Here is a 16,205-nt window from a genome sequence, read left to right as displayed (position 1 = left end):
CAGCACAGTGCTCAGTCAAATTTTTGCAGACCTTTTTGCCTTGGTTTTCATTTTTTGGGGAGCTTTTGCGAGTTTCAACGACGGCTCCGGCCTCCATTACGGTTACACAAAGTATGCAACATGAAAATAGCTCTGAGCTACAAAACGAACCGATGAAGAAGTTACTTTCATCATGCGACGATTCGTAAGTTACTCGTTCTTTATACTATTTTTGTACATTTCTGCATGCGGCTGCTACAGAGTGCCGCCACTTAACAAAGGGTTTCACACTGACAACGTAACAGGTTGCGGAAGAAGAAAAGTAGGGTGTCTACCAACGAAAATGATTCAAAACCTCGTACTTTGAGCCTGTCGACACACAGGAAGCATCCAATGGATATATCACCGCGCAAATTCAAGCGCAAGCGTAATGAAGTGCCTGTCACCCCGCCCCCAGAAACCGACGCAGATATGACGGGGCCGAATGATGGTACTCAAGGAGCCCTCCCAGCCGGTGACGAGCTCCGCAGGAACCTTGAACAACTCAAAGACGATTTGCAGAAGCAGCAAGATTACGACAATGAACGCGAAGAGCTGTTACAAGAGCAAACCGACAGTTGGGATTCACGTGCTAAGAGGTCCGCTTCAGATGATGAGAAAAAGGCAGCCGAGATAGTGCGGAGAATAAGGGAACATGAGAGAGATAATCTCTTTGGTAATAAAGCTTCTGAGCTAATACCAGGCCCGAAGACTCGGGACATGGGTGGTCAATTTCTTACGAACATGGATCGCATTCACGAGAGCCATTTATTTAAGATAACTGCTCGTATGCCTAAGGGTGCACATCTACATCAGCATTTCAACTCGGAGCTTCCAGTCACTCTTCTACTGGAACGGGCTCGAAACATGGAAGATAATATGTACATACGGAGTACACAGCCTCTACTGCAAGAAGAAGACTACTACAAGGCTGAAATAGTCTTCAATGTCCTTCCAGCGGATACTCCGGAGGCAGATCCCTTCGCTTCAAGCTATAATCCTGAATGGAAGTCTGGACAGAACAATCCTTGGATGAAATGGAAAACCTTCCGGAATGAGTTTGCCCAGCGTCGAAATGGGGGAGACGCAGAACCCTGGGTAAAGGGTAAAATGATACTTGGAGAAGACGAGGTATACGGAAAAGAGCAAACCGTAAATGGGTACGGTTTCTTAAAGCTACAATCACAATAAATACTGACGTCTTTTAGTATTTGGGCCCGCTTTAATCAGGCGACGCGTTGCTTCAAAGGCCTCCTCAACTACAAGAGCGTTTACCAATGGTATATCAAGGCAGCCATCGAAGCCATGATCGATGACGGAGTGATGTATGCCGAGCTACGACCGATGCTTATGGATAAATCTATACCTTCAGACGATGGTAAGGAGAAAATCGACCTCAGCAACCAGATGCGCATTATCACGGAGGCGGTGAAAGAGAAAATGGATGAGCTTGCAAGGGATGGCAAATCCCACGTCTTTCCTTTTGGCATCAAGATCATCTATTGTACGCCTCGCTCTATCCCTAAAGCGAAGATGATAAGTGAGCTTGAAGACTGCATCAAGCTTAAGCAGGAATTTCCAAAGCTTATCTGTGGTAAGTATAAAGCCTAAAAAGCCATAAAGATGTACAGAGTTGACGGATATAGGGTTTGACCTTGTGGGTGCGGAGGATCGCCCAAATTCCATAGGGTTTTATCGCGACGAGTTAATGGCCTTCACCAAGACCTGTGAAAGGCTGGGAATCGAAATCCCGTTCATGTTCCACGCTGGTGAAACACTCCTCGACACGGGTGGTTCGAAGGACCCAAAGAAGTCAAATCTTTACGAATCAGTCCTCCTTAAAGCTAAGCGTGTGGGCCATGGCTTTGCCCTCACCAAGCACCCTCGTCTCATTAAGGCGTTCAAAGACAACAACATCTGCATAGAGCTGTGTCCGGTTTCAAACGAACTCCTTCACCTGTGTCGCAATGTTAAGGAACACCCATTCCCGGAGCTTCTTGCAGCCGGCATCCCGTGTACCGTCAATGCAGACAACATCACATTATTCGGGTATGTTGATTTTTCCCCACTCAATGTCAATTCAAGCATACTAACCAGATTATGTCCACAGTGCCAGGATGTCCCACGAGTTCTACCAGGTCATGGTCGGTACGCCAACTATGAGCTTACATGGCTGGCGCCAGCTGGCTGAATGGAGCTTGGAGTATAGTTGCCTGAACGATGCGGATCAAGAAAAGGGACTGGAGTACTTTCATGAAGCGTGGGAGAACTTTTGCCGATGGGTCGTTGAAGAGTACAGCGAGTACGCTGCAGGGCTGGACATCAACGAGTAACGAGTTTCCCAAGTCACAGGTGTTTTGTTTTACCCACATTCTCGGCGTGGGCAGTATGGGTGGCAAGTTAGACATACGGGTTTATAATCATTCAATTTCGAGGCGCGGTCAAATAGGCCCTGACCGGGTTGTGTGCAGCACACGATTAGCTCTCCCGCAGTTCCTTATCTAGCTGGAATAACTATTTCGTGGTGGGGTTGATATGCTTCTTGTATAGTCCCCGATCATATCTCATTATAACTTGTTTTGATTGTTCTCCTGTCGGCAACTGACATCTACAGTAGGTCTGATCATGTCCCTCATGCTCATGCGCGACAACAATGGCCATGACTAGATCTACCACTACTTCGTTAATCGGCTCTCACGCAAGGCTGGCATGGCTTAAGGGGCCAGGCTTGATGTCTGAAACAATAGGTGCGAAGTGGAGATTGAAGACTCGGAGCAGACGTCAGGTGGTGGACGAGGTGTTAGTGGTGTGGCTGCGATGAATTCCAAAAACCATCCACAAATAGTAGGTCAGTGACGCGCACACGCACAAACATTTGCGCTGCACCGAGCCACTTCCAAGGAAAGATGTCCTGAAAAAGTTTCTATTGTAACAGTCACCCGCTTTCTCAATTAGGCCGCGTTTCCCCCCAACCTGCGCACCCACACACCTTGGTAACCCACACCAGCCCTGCCTCCTCCACTTCTTTACTTCACCCGGACTTACTCCCGTCCATGCGACATGGAGGCTTTTTGACTTGCCTTGTCGCACACGTCAACCATGGCCGTGGTTCTCCTCGTCCTCACTCTTTGTCTGCATCTGCCGTTCGTTCAAGGTCATGCTATCACACCTGCGGCTCGGTTACCTACCTACAGGGTCGACTACAATGACACCCTCAATGAGATCCTCTTCGGGCATCAGCCCAGGCTAGGCAAGCGCGACGTCACGGATTGCGATGGTGCGGGAGTCTGTATGTTCACACTCAGACCACAGCGAGAGTAAATCCATCTAACGTCTCACAGTCACTTGTCCGATCGGCACTTGCTATGCTGGAAGCGATGGATTTATCGGATGTTGCTCTTTGTACGTATAGCATCTCACGCGCGCAGGGATAGTCACTGATAGCTTGACACAGGTCGAGCTGTGCAGCGCGGACAACATGCATCGACTACAATCCCAGATCGAAGGCTGATTGCGACCCGGATACTGGAGGATGCGTCGTCTGGTAAGAAGCCAAAATCCCATCTTCAAGTTGCAGCAGAATGCTCTAGATGCTAACACGGTACATAGCTCCAAGCCCGAGCTTCCGTTTTGCGCCACCATCTTCAATCAACTTAGCGACCAGTTTATAATGTTCTGCGCGACGACTAGCACCATGGAATATACGCAATATGCAGTTGTAAACTCTGACTTGCCATCTCTGTCTACAGCACTTCCACCAGAGACAACGGACTCCAGCACTACTGCCTTCGGGACCAAAACCGTTGCCTCGGTTGCCCCTAGCACACGAATCTTTACGACGGTCATAACAGAGGCGGTACCAGATGATTCTGAAACATCGACGGTAGTTACAATCACTGAAACCTCAGTAGATGTTGCATCAGCGTCAGCTTCAGCTGCGCCCTCAGATGTGTTTTTTGGCAGTGGGGAGGATTCCGACAACAATGGCTTGAAGCTTTCTACTGGCGCCATTATAGGGATAGCCATTGGCGGTCTAGTTGCTCTCGCTAGTATTGCAGCTCTGACATGGTTCTGTGTCAAGCACCAGGGCAACCGAAACCAGCACGACAACGCCTCCAACTCATCCCCGCCCCTTTGGCAAGGTCCAACCTCCGGGCCCTACGGCGAGGTAACGCAGCAGGTCAACGTCGCCGAGCTCGAGGATACAAGTCCCGCACCCACACAGAACGAATGGAACATCACGCCAGAGCTAGACTCGGCATCCGTGTCGCCTGCGATCCCTTCGGCTCCTTTCACGTCAGAACACAAGTACCATCCAGCTTCTTTGACACCAGGAGCGTCCGTCTCTGCGCCATCGACTCTGTAGGATATAAGGTAATGACATGGTCCATGGGGACTGGGGTTCAGCTGAAAGGGATGGCGTAGCGTCGAGTTCTGGGGTCTCGGATGCAGTGAAAGTCGGAAAGGGGGGAACTGGATTACGCTCACATAATGATATCACCCAACGTGAGCTCGATTTCCAGCTAGGTAGCCATGTATATGAGTCTCTAATGTTCATAACCGTCACCGTCAGCGAGACAGGAAAGAATACCAATCAATCTCTATAGAATGCTCTCTGTCTAGCTTGGAACCCGAGTACTTTATATGAGCGAAAGGCTCTTGGAGCGCATATATACTACAATAGCTCCGGATATTCTACCCATCTTAACCATATATCGAGTAAGCTCTACTATACGTAGGGGATACTTAGGTAGTTATAATAAGCCATCTCACGACAGGTAGTAGTCACCAGGTAACTACATAAAGGTAAAAATATACGAGATATGATTATATGACAGTACTTAAAAACATACAAAGGTATAAATATATGGAAGCACTGGAACATCCTTTAAGGGTACCAAAATGGATTATTGTAAGGTTATAGAGGTTAAATTATCCAAGAGCAGAGAGTATATCATATAAACTTGCAGGTATATTATTACGTGGCTAGGCAAATCATTCGGTGTCTATTACAAATTCTGAATTTTGTTTCAACACCGTAAAAATATCATCATCTTATGAGGCGATGAATATTGCTTAGTAGTGACGGACCTCATTGCTATCTAACCGTTTCCAGTATTCGTTCCGACCTGCCACGCTACCGTTCCCAGCTCCCCTCTTTCACCGCTCGCAACGCCGCCCCGGCGCAGCCATGGATTACTGCAGGCAGCCACCAGCTTTCATCCTTTCACTTACCTCACTTTACACCACCCACCTAGCTTCCCGCCGTGGCTTGTCTCGTCCCCGGCTCCACCAGCCCCCTGCAGATGCTAGTCCGCAGCTCCTCACATTGCTAAATCGCCGCGGCTGCCATGGAAACTGCCAAAGTCCTTGTCCGCACCATTGCGCGCATCTTCTACGACGTCGAGCAGATAGTCGTCATTGATGCGCTTGTCAATCATGGCGCGTAGGTTTTTCTCCACTCGCTGCGTTGTCGCAAGACTAACCTGTTCGCAGCATCTCCGCTGCCGACCTGTCGCTGGTCATGGACGAGGGCAAGAACCACAAGAAGGTCCAGAAGTACTGCGCCAAGCTGAGAGAGGGCGGGCTGGTGTCAGTGTGAGTAGTGGATGTGCCCTGCTTGAGTTCGAAGACGCACAATGAACTCACGGCAAGGCGATGACAGCTATGTGCGCTCCGAGACGCGCGAGGGTGCGCAGAAGCCGACGAACAAAGAGTACTACTACATCGACTACCGCAAAGCCGTCGACTCGACAAAGTACCGCATTCACATGCTGGACAACAACATCAAGGCGGTCGCAAAGCCCACGCAAGAGAAAAAGGAGTACGCCTGCCCGCGGTGTAGCTCACAATGGACACTGATGGAAGTACTGGACAACCCAGACCCGTCGGGAAAAGGGAGCGGGTTCCTGTGCAAGCGATGCAACGCGCCACTCAAAGCGCGCAACCAAGGACCTGACGCCGAGCCGGAAGCCGACGACGCGCCCGCGCGCTTCAACAACCAGTTCAAGCCGCTACTGGACCTGCTGCAGCAAATCGACAAAGCGGTCGTGCCTGCAGTAACGGGCGAGGAAGCTGTCGCAAACGCGAAGCCCGTACCTCGTGATGAGCAGATCAACCCCGCGCAGAAGACCGAGGTCGTCGTCGACGAGATGCTACGCCCCACCGCCGTACGCGGTATCCAGACTGGCCCCGACAAGGTCGACATCACGATCCAGACGGATGAGCAGAACACGGCGGCGGAGCTGGCCGCCGAGGCCGAACGCCGTGCCAAGATTGCCGCTCAAAATCAGCTCCCCGTCTGGCATACGCAGTCGACGGTCGCGGGCAGCGAGGGCATGTCACTCAAGCAGAATGGTGTCGCGGGCGCTGCTGATGGTGCTACGTCCCTACTGGCCGGCAACAGCGCCGCGGCGACCGAGGACAAGAAGTCAAGCAACGCTGACCTGGACGCGTACTTTGAGGCACTGAAGCAAGAGCAGGATCGCAAGGCCAAGGAGGAGGAAGAGGAGGAAGAAGAGGAAGACGATGAGGACGAGTTCGAGGACGTGGTCACTCCATCCGTTGCCGCAACCCCAGTGCCTGCAGCTGCACCTGCCGATGGCGCGGCGCCCGACGCCAAGCGCATCAAGCTCGAGGAACCAGCCACGGCTACGGCGCTCTCACTTGCTCCTCCGGCCCCAGCAGCAGCGGCGCCCGCGTCGTCGGCCCAACCGTCGGAGGCGGCCGAGTCGGACGAAGACGACTTCGAGGATGTAGTTTGAGTAGGTGGGCTGGCTTTTGGTGCTGGCACTGCATTGCATTTACTTGGGGTGGGATTAGGGGTCCCAAAACGTTTGGCTTTGAGGGAGGACTGGCTTTTTTGATGCTGGCTGGTGGGTTGGTGATTGCATTTGCATTTGCGGGCGTAATATGGGGGATTGAATTAATAGGGGAGGAGTTGAGCTCAATTCATTGCTCAATTGACTATTTCCACGGAAATGGCTGTTTCTTTGTCTCCCTGCCTGCTTGGGCTTACTTTGTCTTGCCTTTGTTTTTGATATGGATGTGCCTGCTGAGAGACTTTCGAACAATACATTTTTTTAAATGGTTCAGCGCCATGTCAATACCCAAAGCTAACATGAAGCCCGTCTCAATCAATAAGTAAATAATATGTAAAGGTTTCGTCTCCAAATTGTGTCCGTAGAAAAAGGCACGCAAGCAAAGCGGAGCGGCGGCCGATCTTATCTCTCCGACATGGTTGGCATCCCGCGCGGAGCCGCGGGGCATTTCAAATCAAAACCCACGAATGTCACATCCATAGAAGAACCCACCTAGCATGCGCGCTCAGCACCAACCCTCGCCACAACAACCCACACGCGAAACCAGCTTGCGGAACCCGGGTTGAGAACGAAAAGGACAACAAAGACGCGCGCAGCTCCGCTCCAACGACGCCGACGACGACCATGGGTCTCGAAAACGCAAAACACATCATCCTGGTGCTGTCGGGCAAAGGCGGCGTAGGCAAATCGAGCGTGACGACGCAGCTAGCGCTCAGCCTGTCGCTGCAAGGGCACTCGGTCGGGGTTCTGGACATCGACCTGACGGGGCCGTCAATCCCGCGGTTCTTCAACGTCGAGAGCGAGAAAGTGCGGCAGGCGCCCGGCGGCTGGATACCGGTGCCGGTGCACAGCGCGCAGACACTCAACGGCGGGCAGGCGGTCGGCGCGCTGTCCTGCATGTCGCTGGGCTTCATTCTCGCGAACCGCTCCGACGCCGTCATCTGGCGCGGCCCGAAGAAGACGGCCATGGTGCGCCAGTTCCTGTCGTCGGTGCTGTGGCCGCCCGGCTTGGACTACTTGCTCATTGACACCCCGCCCGGGACCTCCGACGAGCATATCTCGCTCATGGAGAGCCTGCTCAAGGACACGGCGGCGCGGCCCGAGCAGCTCGCTGGCGCCGTCGTCGTCACTACCCCCCAGGCTGTCAGCATCAGCGACGTCAAGAAGGAACTCAACTTCTGCGCAAAGGTCGGCGTGCGCGTCCTCGGCGTCGTCGAGAACATGGCCGGCTTCGTGTGTCCCATGTGCGCCTGTTCGGCCAACGTCTTTGGCAAGGGTGGCGGCGAGGTCATGGCTAATGACTTTGGCGTCCGCTTCTTGGGCAGCGTGCCTATTGACCCGGCGTTCGTTATGCTGGTCGAGGAGGGCAAGCGCCCGGTTTACCCCGAGGGCACTGTTGTTGCTGGCCAGAACGTCGGCTCCGCTACTACTTCTTCTACTTCTACTACTACTACTACTACTACCGCGGCGGCTGCTGGTGACGCCGAAGACGCAAAGAGGGATCCCGCTGCTCTGGTCGACAAGTACACGAGCTGCTCGCTGTGCCCGCTTTTCGACGGCATTGCGAAGCAGGTGCTGGCGGATATCGAGGCCACGCACTGAGGCGTGTGACGTTACGTCTGCCTGCCTGCCTAGGCGCGGCGGCGAGGAATATAGGGACTGTTCAGTGGCCTGGCGCGCGTAGGCATTGCGTAACCAAATCGATGATGGGGATGCCAATTGGAGTATGTTATGTACGTACATGCCACGCCACTGCTAATCAACGCTGACTGGCGCGATGGATAAAAGAGCACGCCACCGACGCACGCACGTACGCTGTCACCGATACGTAGGCTCCAATCCGGTGCGCTGGGCACGCTAGGCAAAGTGGGATTGATAGATTGATTGAGTTCCAGCTTCTGGCGGGTAGATTAGTAGTAGTAAGAAGCATCTACGACCGTTTGCCATCTGGAAGCAATCACGTAGTCTATCTTCAAAAGCCGAGACTCTCTTCATGCAAAATACCACCTATTTATGCCCGCACTCCACGCTTAAGAGAGGAACAGAACAGAACAGAAAACGCCAAATGAACAGAAACCAAACCCACCCATTGCCTCTGTTGCTGGCACATCATAAACAAAATCCGCTTTCTAATCGTCGACACGTAACTAGAGCCCATGCGTGTGCGCGCCATGGCCAACGCCTTCCCAGAGCGCAGGGTCGACAGGAATGCTTGCTTCGTGCATTGTGACGACAACTGTTGGCGCGTCGTCGATGGCTGTGGCGACACCTACGACTCGCCATTAGCAGCTGCGACAAACCCACGAGCTATCAAATGTCCGCAACATAGGCGCCGCCTAGTAAGCACCTTGCGCCATGGAATAACCACCGCCCATCTGAGCCTGCTGAGCCTGCTGCTGCGCCGCCAATTGCTGGGCGTTCAGCCTCTGCTGCTCCCTCGCCTGGGCAATGTCATTGAACCACGGGTGCTGCAGGGCCTGCTGGGCAGAAATGCGCATCTCGGGCCGCAGCTGGAGCATGCTGCTCAGCAAGCTCAGGCCGAGCTGGTCGACCTGCGGCAGAATGATGCGCAGATCATTCGTGGCGTATACGTGGAAGTTGGGCTTGTACTCGGGGAACTGGCTGATGCCAGGCCAGCTACGCTCCGACGGCGTGCCCATCAGGCGGAAGATCTTCTGCAATTGGTCCTCGTTGGTGGTGCCGGCGAAAAGCGGGCGGCCCGTGTACATCTCCGCCATGATGCAGCCGGCGCTCCAGATGTCGATGCTGGTGTTGTACGTACGCGAACCAAGCAGGACGTCTGGCGCGCGGTACCAGAGCGTGACAACCTCGTTCGAGAACGTGTTGACGGGAATGCCAAAGGCGCGAGCGAGACCGAAATCAGCCAGCTTGAGCTGGCCCTTGTTGTTGATGAGCAGGTTCTGCGGCTTCAGGTCGCGATGCAACACGCGATTCTCGTGGCAAAAGGCGATGCCGCGCAGGAGCTGGTACATGAACGACTTGATAGTCACAGGGTCCAGCTGGCCGCGGTCGCCGCGCGAGTCCATGTACTTCTTCAGATCCTTGTCCATGTACTCGAAGACGAGCATCAGCTTGTTCTCGGTGTGGATGACATCATGCAGCGAAACAATGTTCTCGTGCTTGAGCTCCTTCATGAGCGAAATCTCGCGGATGGCGGTAGACGGCGTGCCTTCTTCGGAATCAAGGTGGATCTCCTTCAGCGCGACGAACTCGCCGGTTTGACGGTTGCGTCCTTTGAAGACCTGAGGAATTAGCATGCGACAGAAACAGCCCTACGGACGGGGTACCTACTGTAGCATAAGTACCCTCTCCCAGCTTCTCCAGCTGCTGGAAGGAACTCGGGTGACGTTTGTCCATGTGTGCGATCGCCTGCCCTCCGCCGAGATTGCGGATGCTGATGGTAGAGTCTGTCCGGTCGAGCGAGAGAGTGCCGACGTGCGTGGGCTTGAGGTGAGTCGGCGGGGGCCGGTTGGTGAACTTTGGGTCGAAGAGGATGGCGCTTGCTGTCGTGAGTTGTTCGGCAATAGCAAGCGGGGAGGGAGGAGCGGTCGAGGAGCGGGATTGGGAAGTCGAGCCGGTGGCGGGGCGGGAAGTTCGTTGCGCCGTGATTGACTTCTGGGTGCTCTTAACTTAAGAGCCTTGAATCGCGAGAGCGAGCGGGCAAGTGGGCAAGTGGGCAAGTGGGCACTTTGGACGATCTGTGCGGCGGCCAGGCGGAGAGGACAGCGGACGGGCACGGGCGAAATTAAGGCGGGCAGGAAAGTGATCGACAACGATCCTGGCAACTGGGCACGATTCGAGTCGCGTGTGTGCGTCGTTTTCTAGAAGGCGTGCTGCCTGGCGTTCTGGAAGGTTAGGAGAGTGTGGCGCTGGGCTGTTACAGGCGGAGGGGTAGATTTTGTTATCCGAATGACTCGGTTCCTAGGACATAGACAAGTAGGTATTTGAATAGTTCTATTTGGTAGGCACAAAGAATATACTCTTTCTTAAAAGCTCAATCTACAGCCTCTTTATTTGTTTTATCTCCTGGTCACGCTCTATTGGAGTACTATTAGGTACTCCTCTATGTGGTATCATAAACGTCATTATTATCTTTCGGACCTTTGTTGCCGTTTCTAGTCAATACATTCCTGCGTTTTTACGCTCCTCGACCCAATAGGAAGAATGAGCAATGGCAACGACTTAGTCGATGCATGTTTCCGGCGTGGCTGTACGCTGGCTTGACCTTTGCGCCAGTCTCCGTCGCCATGAATGGGAATGGCGTAACTTGGAGCAGCTGAAGCAGGCGGTTGTTGAGGAATGGAATCTGATCTCATCCATTAAGATCAGGAGGCATATTGGTGAGATGCCTGGGCGCTGACAGCTTGTTGTGTGGAATGGCGAGGCTATTAAGTGTGGGCAGAGGAGCAGCGAATGAGGGTATTTGCACCTGCAGTTTCGTCACCGCAGGAGCAAACAGCTCAGAAGACCTCCTCCGCCACGCGCCTGCCATACCAGTTCGACAACTCATCGCCATCCTCGTCCCCGTCAGCGCCAGTGAAGAACTTGGAGATCTGCATGCCATCGTCGCCATCCTCGACCGGCCACTCGACCTTCAGTGGCGCCTTCTTGTTGTCTTCAAGCAGATCCTTTGCCGTGCCCCAGCTGAAGCGGCATTCGGCACCCCAGCCAAAGACTGGATCCATGTTCCGCTTCAGCCAGCTTGAGCAGCGCGCATCAGACGGGTAGCCCGAACCCCAGCCATCCGCAGCCGCGGGACTCGCATCTGCGCCCGCCGCATATGTCTCGTAGCAGACGTCGAGAGCAGCGTCGCGGGTGACCTTGGCACAAACCGACGCAGCCGAGACGCTGGGGTAGAGCGAATCGGCCTTTTTGGCGACGGTGATGCGCACAGAAGGGAAGACACGCTCGAGGCGCTTTTGGTAGACGGCCGGGCTGCCGATCGTGTCGACATAAATGTGGCCGACATTGATGCCGCGTGCGAGAACGCTCTGCACCAGCTCTATGGTCGCATCCATGGCCTGCGCGTTTAAGTTGTATGTTCCCCCGGCTTTGAGCATGCCGGCTGAGATGTCGCGGGCAGACATGACGCGGGTGGCCCAGCCACAAGTCTGATGCAAGTCACTGTCGGGCGTGCAGAGCGTTTCCATGAGTGAGGACCGCACGGCTGGTGTCAGCACTTTGGAGTCGTCAAAGTGGTGTGTGTCGGCGAGCAGGGAGCGGTGCTGCGCCGCGGGAAGGTAGAAAAGTGCATACACCATAGGGCCTGCGGAGCATTAGCACAAGTACAATTAGCCTGATCGCGGGCATTGCGCACCAATTACTGGACCTCTGCCTGCTTCGTCGACACCGAGTACGCACTCGGTCGTCATGTCGTCGGCAATGGTCTGCGGGATGTTGGAAAAGTGCGAGTACGAGTCGCCCTTAAGGATCTCGGCCGTGTGGATCGAGGGCGCGCGGAAAACATGCTCGGCTGGTGTTTCTTGGGCAATTTCTTGAGCGTCGACCATTTGTTCATCCATCTTGAGCGCGGAAAGTTGGTGTCGCGGGTTGAGGTTGAGGTGTGAGAAGTACGCGTTGCGGAAGACGCGACGCGACACCAGGCGCCTCAAATTTCTGGGATACTACCCGGAAAATCCAATCCCGAGACAGCGAATGCAAATGCTACAGTTTTCCGTTTCTTCTTTTCTTTTCTCACATATTTTTCAGGACTGGTTGAGTTACTGGAAGAGGCTCCTGCTTATGATCCCGTTCTTACTCCTTCCTTGTTTCTTTGTTCTTTCACACAGAGCTTTTACTGACAGCTACCTTCTTTGACCGGCGTGCTCTCACTTTCAACCACGACAACTACCGACGACAAACACATTTGCTCAGCTAGCAACGATAATACATCCGCCGAGTGCACCCGTACAGAACCATGTCGTTCAGCCAGGGCGCCGGTACGGCGGCTCCCTCACCCACGCCATCCACCTTGTCACAGATAACCTCGCAGTCGCAGACCAAGAAGCGCTCTCGCCCCGATGAGAACATCGTGTACTCACAGCCGAAGTCCACCAGCACCGGTCGGGAGATTATGACGCGCGTCGTTTATGCATGCGAATACCTCAGGGAGAAGAACCATCCACTTCTGTTCTCCGATGTCTTTAGCCACCTCTCGATCCAGGTTTACGTCGAAGGCAACCCGCTACCTCAGATGGCCCCGCAGGGTGGGAGAGACTGGAATACTATCCAGAGTATTCTGCAAAAGCACAAGCAAGTTGACTATGACCCGAACGGTTTTAACGGCAAAAGCTCCTACCGCTACCGACCCAAGCACAACGTTCGCTCTGCCGATGAACTTAAGGGCTTTCTACAGCGCCAGACCAACTCTGTCGGCATCAGGGTTTTGGAGCTCAAAGACGGCTGGCCGGGTGCACTCGACACGATCAACGAACTCGAGTCCGAAGGAGAGATACTCGTCACTCACCACCAGAAGACTAACCAGCCTCTACTAGTATGGGAAAACGACTCGTCATTAGCTGGTCCCATGACTCTGATTCATTCCATGGATGACGAGTTCAAGAGCATGTGGCTAAACATCCAGCTACCGCAGAACCCCGACGACTTACGCAGCAGACTAGTAGCCGCGAACTTGAATCCCACGACTGCTCCAAAGGAGGTCAAGAAGACCAAGCCTAAAGCGAGAAAGAAAACTCAACGGAAGGGCAAGATTAATTCCAACAAGCACATGCTGGATATGTTCAGAGATTATGCCGATAAGAAGGCTTAGTCTCTTCTCGAACATTTCTCATATCCCATTTCCTATCTCGGTGCTATGGATACCACCTTGCCAGTAACTACACACAGCTTATTCCAGGGAGTAGTAAGCGAAACACAAAATTAAAGGCTTAACCGGTTCTTGCACCACTCACCAGCATCCGACATGGAGCAGTATTTTGAGGCTAGATCTGAACGAACCGGCACTCACACTAATCAAATTATTCGACATGGAGCAACGGCACTCTAGAGCTCTGCTGGACGGCTGAGAGGCGCTCAGTGGTGTCCACGGAACTCGGTTAATGGTGTCCAAAAAGCCGGTATTTGAGCGGGACACTGCAAGGGAAGAGAGTATGGGACACACGAGGAGCTTGACCGTTCGCCGAAGGGCAGTGTCCTGGCTCGTGTGGAGTCTTTGCCTTCCTAGAAGGCATGAGCAATCTTGGCCACTGCTGGTTTCTGGTAGTGGAGGGTTATACTGCAGTCTACGGAGTCATAACGTAAGGTATGGCGTAATTGCGAGCACCAAATAACTTTAATCAGAGGATCAATCAGGACTCATTATAAACGCGAGTATGAACTCTAAGTGTACGAGTGAATATGCAGTTGGTTATTGTGTCTTAAGCTGTAACGCATCAGCGCAGTGCAAATGTTTCACAGGCGGATGCTTCACAGGCGGTCATGCCATACTATCTTCGAATGCACCGGATAGTTTGCCCGCCTTTCAGTAACATATTGAGTATACACCCACAGAGTAATTCTTGGGTAGGTATAATAAAGTAGTACGCTATGGCAAGTAATTGCAAGATACCTATATGGAGTAAAAACATATAAAGATCCGGAAGACTCTACGGAAACAAAAAGACCGAAAGGTACAAATGTACCTACAAATGTTTATTCTGCGTCCTTTAAAATGCCCCTACGAGAACCTTCGCTTTCTCAACAAGAACCGGTAGTCCACTTAAACTAGCAAGACGGCATGAAATCATAACTGGTCATGCTGGCCGTTTCTTCTAGCGTCAAGACAGCACCAACCTCCACTGAAATCAACATGTTTCATTTTGGAAGATGGACTTCTGTATATACAACTATTTATTATATCGATCATGGGCAGTGTTTTCCACTAGTGATGACACTCAGCATAGACCCAGCGTGATGAAAGACATGAAACCACAAGTCAAAAGCGGCAAACGGTACGAGAAATGCTTCAGTTGTTTAAATATCAGTGAATCCAACCGCAACACCCTATTCTTTCCTCTGATCTCTCTAATCCACCATCACCATCACACGCAGCACCTAAGGTAGTGCGCAAGTCGCAACTCCTCTCTTACCAGCCTCCGCCACTGTTAGTCACTACAACTATCCGGCTCACCTAGCACTAATTTGGCCTCGGATAATTTGCCCACCCCAATACTCTTTAAATTTATATCTCTATACCTTTATAAGTATATTTATACTATTCGTTTCTTATAATTTCTGTACCCTTATAGACTATTCTAGTTTTTATAAGTATCTGCTCCTTTATATGTTATTAAGTACTATTATAAATAATATCTCTTCACCTTTATATAGTTATATAGCGCCTACTAGGCACGGCGTAATTTTTTATATATATAAATATTTAGGAAGTACCCCGTAGGTATAGTAGATTCTATTTAATATAAATTCAAAGAATAGGCAAATCATCCGCGGCCTTAATTTATAGAAGTGGCCTAGAAATGCTTTACTTCAATAATTTATATCTATAGAACCCACCCTGGACATTAAAACAGAAACCAAAGGGCTTTTGCCATGGACAACTAACCCCACAACCCTCGAGCAGAGTAGGAAGAACGCAACCAACACTTTCCCCAGCCGCAGGCCACAGTGCGCAAGCCGCGCTCCATCAAGCCCACCCTCGCATACCACCATGGCCCGCAGCACCCGCCCTTTCAAGCTTGCCCTCTCAACACCAGCTCTCGCACCCCTACAGTACGAAGAAGTGAGCTTGGACGGGCCAGCAGGGAAACACTGGTAGAAGAGAAACAGAGACTACACGCGCGTTCAGATGTTGCATCTACTCCCAAATCCGTCGATGCAACCAGCTCATCTATCTATTCATAACTACCTATATAGGTAGATCCGTACCACGCGTACTACACGTACCCAGCCCATAACCAAGCAAGCAAGCAAGCAACCTACCAACCAAGCGACCAAGTAGGTACATACAAGCGTAGATACGTGCGTAGTGCAATACAGTGTATCGTAGCGTAGTCTAAAGCAGTAGGTAGACGCCAACTCCACAGCACTCCACAGCACTCCAAGCAAGCAAACCAAAGGCAAAGAAGTCACTCCAGCCACTCCAGCCACTCCAGCCATGCACATGCACACGCATATGCACAGGCATGCACAACAAAACGCAACGCAATGCAATGCGTCCATCAAAGCGTCCACATATCCATCGCATCATTCCATTGCTCCGCGCAAAGCCAGCAACCAAGGCGCACCTACGCAAGCAAGCAAGCAAGCGAGCAAATGAGCAAATGAGCATCCAACCAGCCAACCGCTAGCAAGACGAAGGGAAAGAAGAAGAAAAAGAAGAAGCAAAAA

General features: G+C 52.4%; 8 protein-coding genes across 8 annotated transcripts; 6 read left to right on the top strand and 2 right to left on the bottom strand.

The window, feature by feature from the left end:
- Positions 1-450: 450 nt before the first annotated feature.
- K452DRAFT_235853 (uncharacterized protein) lies at positions 451-2,351 on the top strand (the record flags this gene model as incomplete). Its single annotated transcript, XM_033537467.1, has 4 exons — positions 451-1,178; positions 1,227-1,612; positions 1,665-2,067; positions 2,129-2,351. The coding sequence occupies 4 exons, from the start codon at positions 451-453 to the stop codon at positions 2,349-2,351; spliced, it is 1,740 nt and encodes a 579-aa protein (XP_033393206.1).
- Positions 2,352-3,117: 766 nt separating this feature from the next.
- Positions 3,118-4,503, top strand: K452DRAFT_321734 (uncharacterized protein; the record flags this gene model as incomplete). The annotated part of the gene is made up of 4 exons (XM_033544423.1): positions 3,118-3,307; positions 3,360-3,420; positions 3,473-3,562; positions 3,628-4,503. The coding sequence occupies 4 exons, from the start codon at positions 3,118-3,120 to the stop codon at positions 4,382-4,384; spliced, it is 1,098 nt and encodes a 365-aa protein (XP_033393205.1). The 3' UTR covers positions 4,385-4,503.
- A 752-nt stretch (positions 4,504-5,255) lies between these two features.
- K452DRAFT_257550 (uncharacterized protein) lies at positions 5,256-7,125 on the top strand. The gene is made up of 3 exons (XM_033538437.1): positions 5,256-5,464; positions 5,515-5,616; positions 5,684-7,125. Exons 1-3 carry the CDS (start codon positions 5,370-5,372, stop codon positions 6,780-6,782), a joined length of 1,296 nt encoding a protein of 431 aa, XP_033393204.1. The 5' UTR covers positions 5,256-5,369; the 3' UTR covers positions 6,783-7,125.
- Positions 7,126-7,463: 338 nt separating this feature from the next.
- Positions 7,464-8,441, top strand: K452DRAFT_312307 (uncharacterized protein; the record flags this gene model as incomplete). Its single annotated transcript, XM_033543549.1, has 1 exon — positions 7,464-8,441. The coding sequence occupies one exon, from the start codon at positions 7,464-7,466 to the stop codon at positions 8,439-8,441; it is 978 nt and encodes a 325-aa protein (XP_033393203.1).
- A 734-nt stretch (positions 8,442-9,175) lies between these two features.
- K452DRAFT_329203 (uncharacterized protein) lies at positions 9,176-10,946 on the bottom strand (the record flags this gene model as incomplete). The annotated part of the gene is made up of 3 exons (XM_033545041.1): positions 9,176-10,102; positions 10,152-10,472; positions 10,920-10,946. 3 exons carry the CDS (start codon positions 10,944-10,946, stop codon positions 9,176-9,178), a joined length of 1,275 nt encoding a protein of 424 aa, XP_033393202.1.
- Positions 10,947-11,045: 99 nt separating this feature from the next.
- On the top strand, positions 11,046-11,280 carry K452DRAFT_291534 (uncharacterized protein). Its single transcript, XM_033541197.1, has one exon. It carries the CDS (start codon positions 11,050-11,052, stop codon positions 11,218-11,220), a length of 171 nt encoding a protein of 56 aa, XP_033393201.1. The 5' UTR covers positions 11,046-11,049; the 3' UTR covers positions 11,221-11,280.
- A 40-nt stretch (positions 11,281-11,320) lies between these two features.
- Positions 11,321-12,382, bottom strand: K452DRAFT_278434 (uncharacterized protein; the record flags this gene model as incomplete). Its single annotated transcript, XM_033539365.1, has 2 exons — positions 11,321-12,126; positions 12,178-12,382. The coding sequence occupies 2 exons, from the start codon at positions 12,380-12,382 to the stop codon at positions 11,321-11,323; spliced, it is 1,011 nt and encodes a 336-aa protein (XP_033393200.1).
- Positions 12,383-12,777: 395 nt separating this feature from the next.
- Positions 12,778-13,629, top strand: K452DRAFT_312304 (uncharacterized protein; the record flags this gene model as incomplete). Its single annotated transcript, XM_033543548.1, has 1 exon — positions 12,778-13,629. One exon carries the CDS (start codon positions 12,778-12,780, stop codon positions 13,627-13,629), a length of 852 nt encoding a protein of 283 aa, XP_033393199.1.
- Positions 13,630-16,205: the final 2,576 nt, after the last annotated feature.

The sequence above is a fragment of the Aplosporella prunicola genome, assembly GCF_010093885.1.
Source record: "Aplosporella prunicola CBS 121167 unplaced genomic scaffold K452scaffold_29, whole genome shotgun sequence".
Taxonomy (NCBI): Eukaryota; Fungi; Ascomycota; class Dothideomycetes; order Botryosphaeriales; family Aplosporellaceae; genus Aplosporella; species Aplosporella prunicola.
The sequence above is the reverse complement of the archived record's forward strand: the minus strand, read 5'-3'. Positions and strand labels throughout refer to the sequence as shown.

Bases quoted from the DNA above. Each gene is read 5' to 3' on its own strand.
- K452DRAFT_257550 (XM_033538437.1), top strand. From the start codon at position 5,370: ATGGAAACTGCCAAAGTCCTTGTCCGCACCATTGCGCGCATCTTCTAC. The intron at 5,465-5,514 runs GTAGGTTTTTCT...ACCTGTTCGCAG, and splicing joins GCGCTTGTCAATCATGGCGC to CATCTCCGCTGCCGACCTGT. The intron at 5,617-5,683 runs GTGAGTAGTGGA...AGGCGATGACAG, and splicing joins GAGGGCGGGCTGGTGTCAGT to CTATGTGCGCTCCGAGACGC.
- K452DRAFT_291534 (XM_033541197.1), top strand. From the start codon at position 11,050: ATGCATGTTTCCGGCGTGGCTGTACGCTGGCTTGACCTTTGCGCCAGT.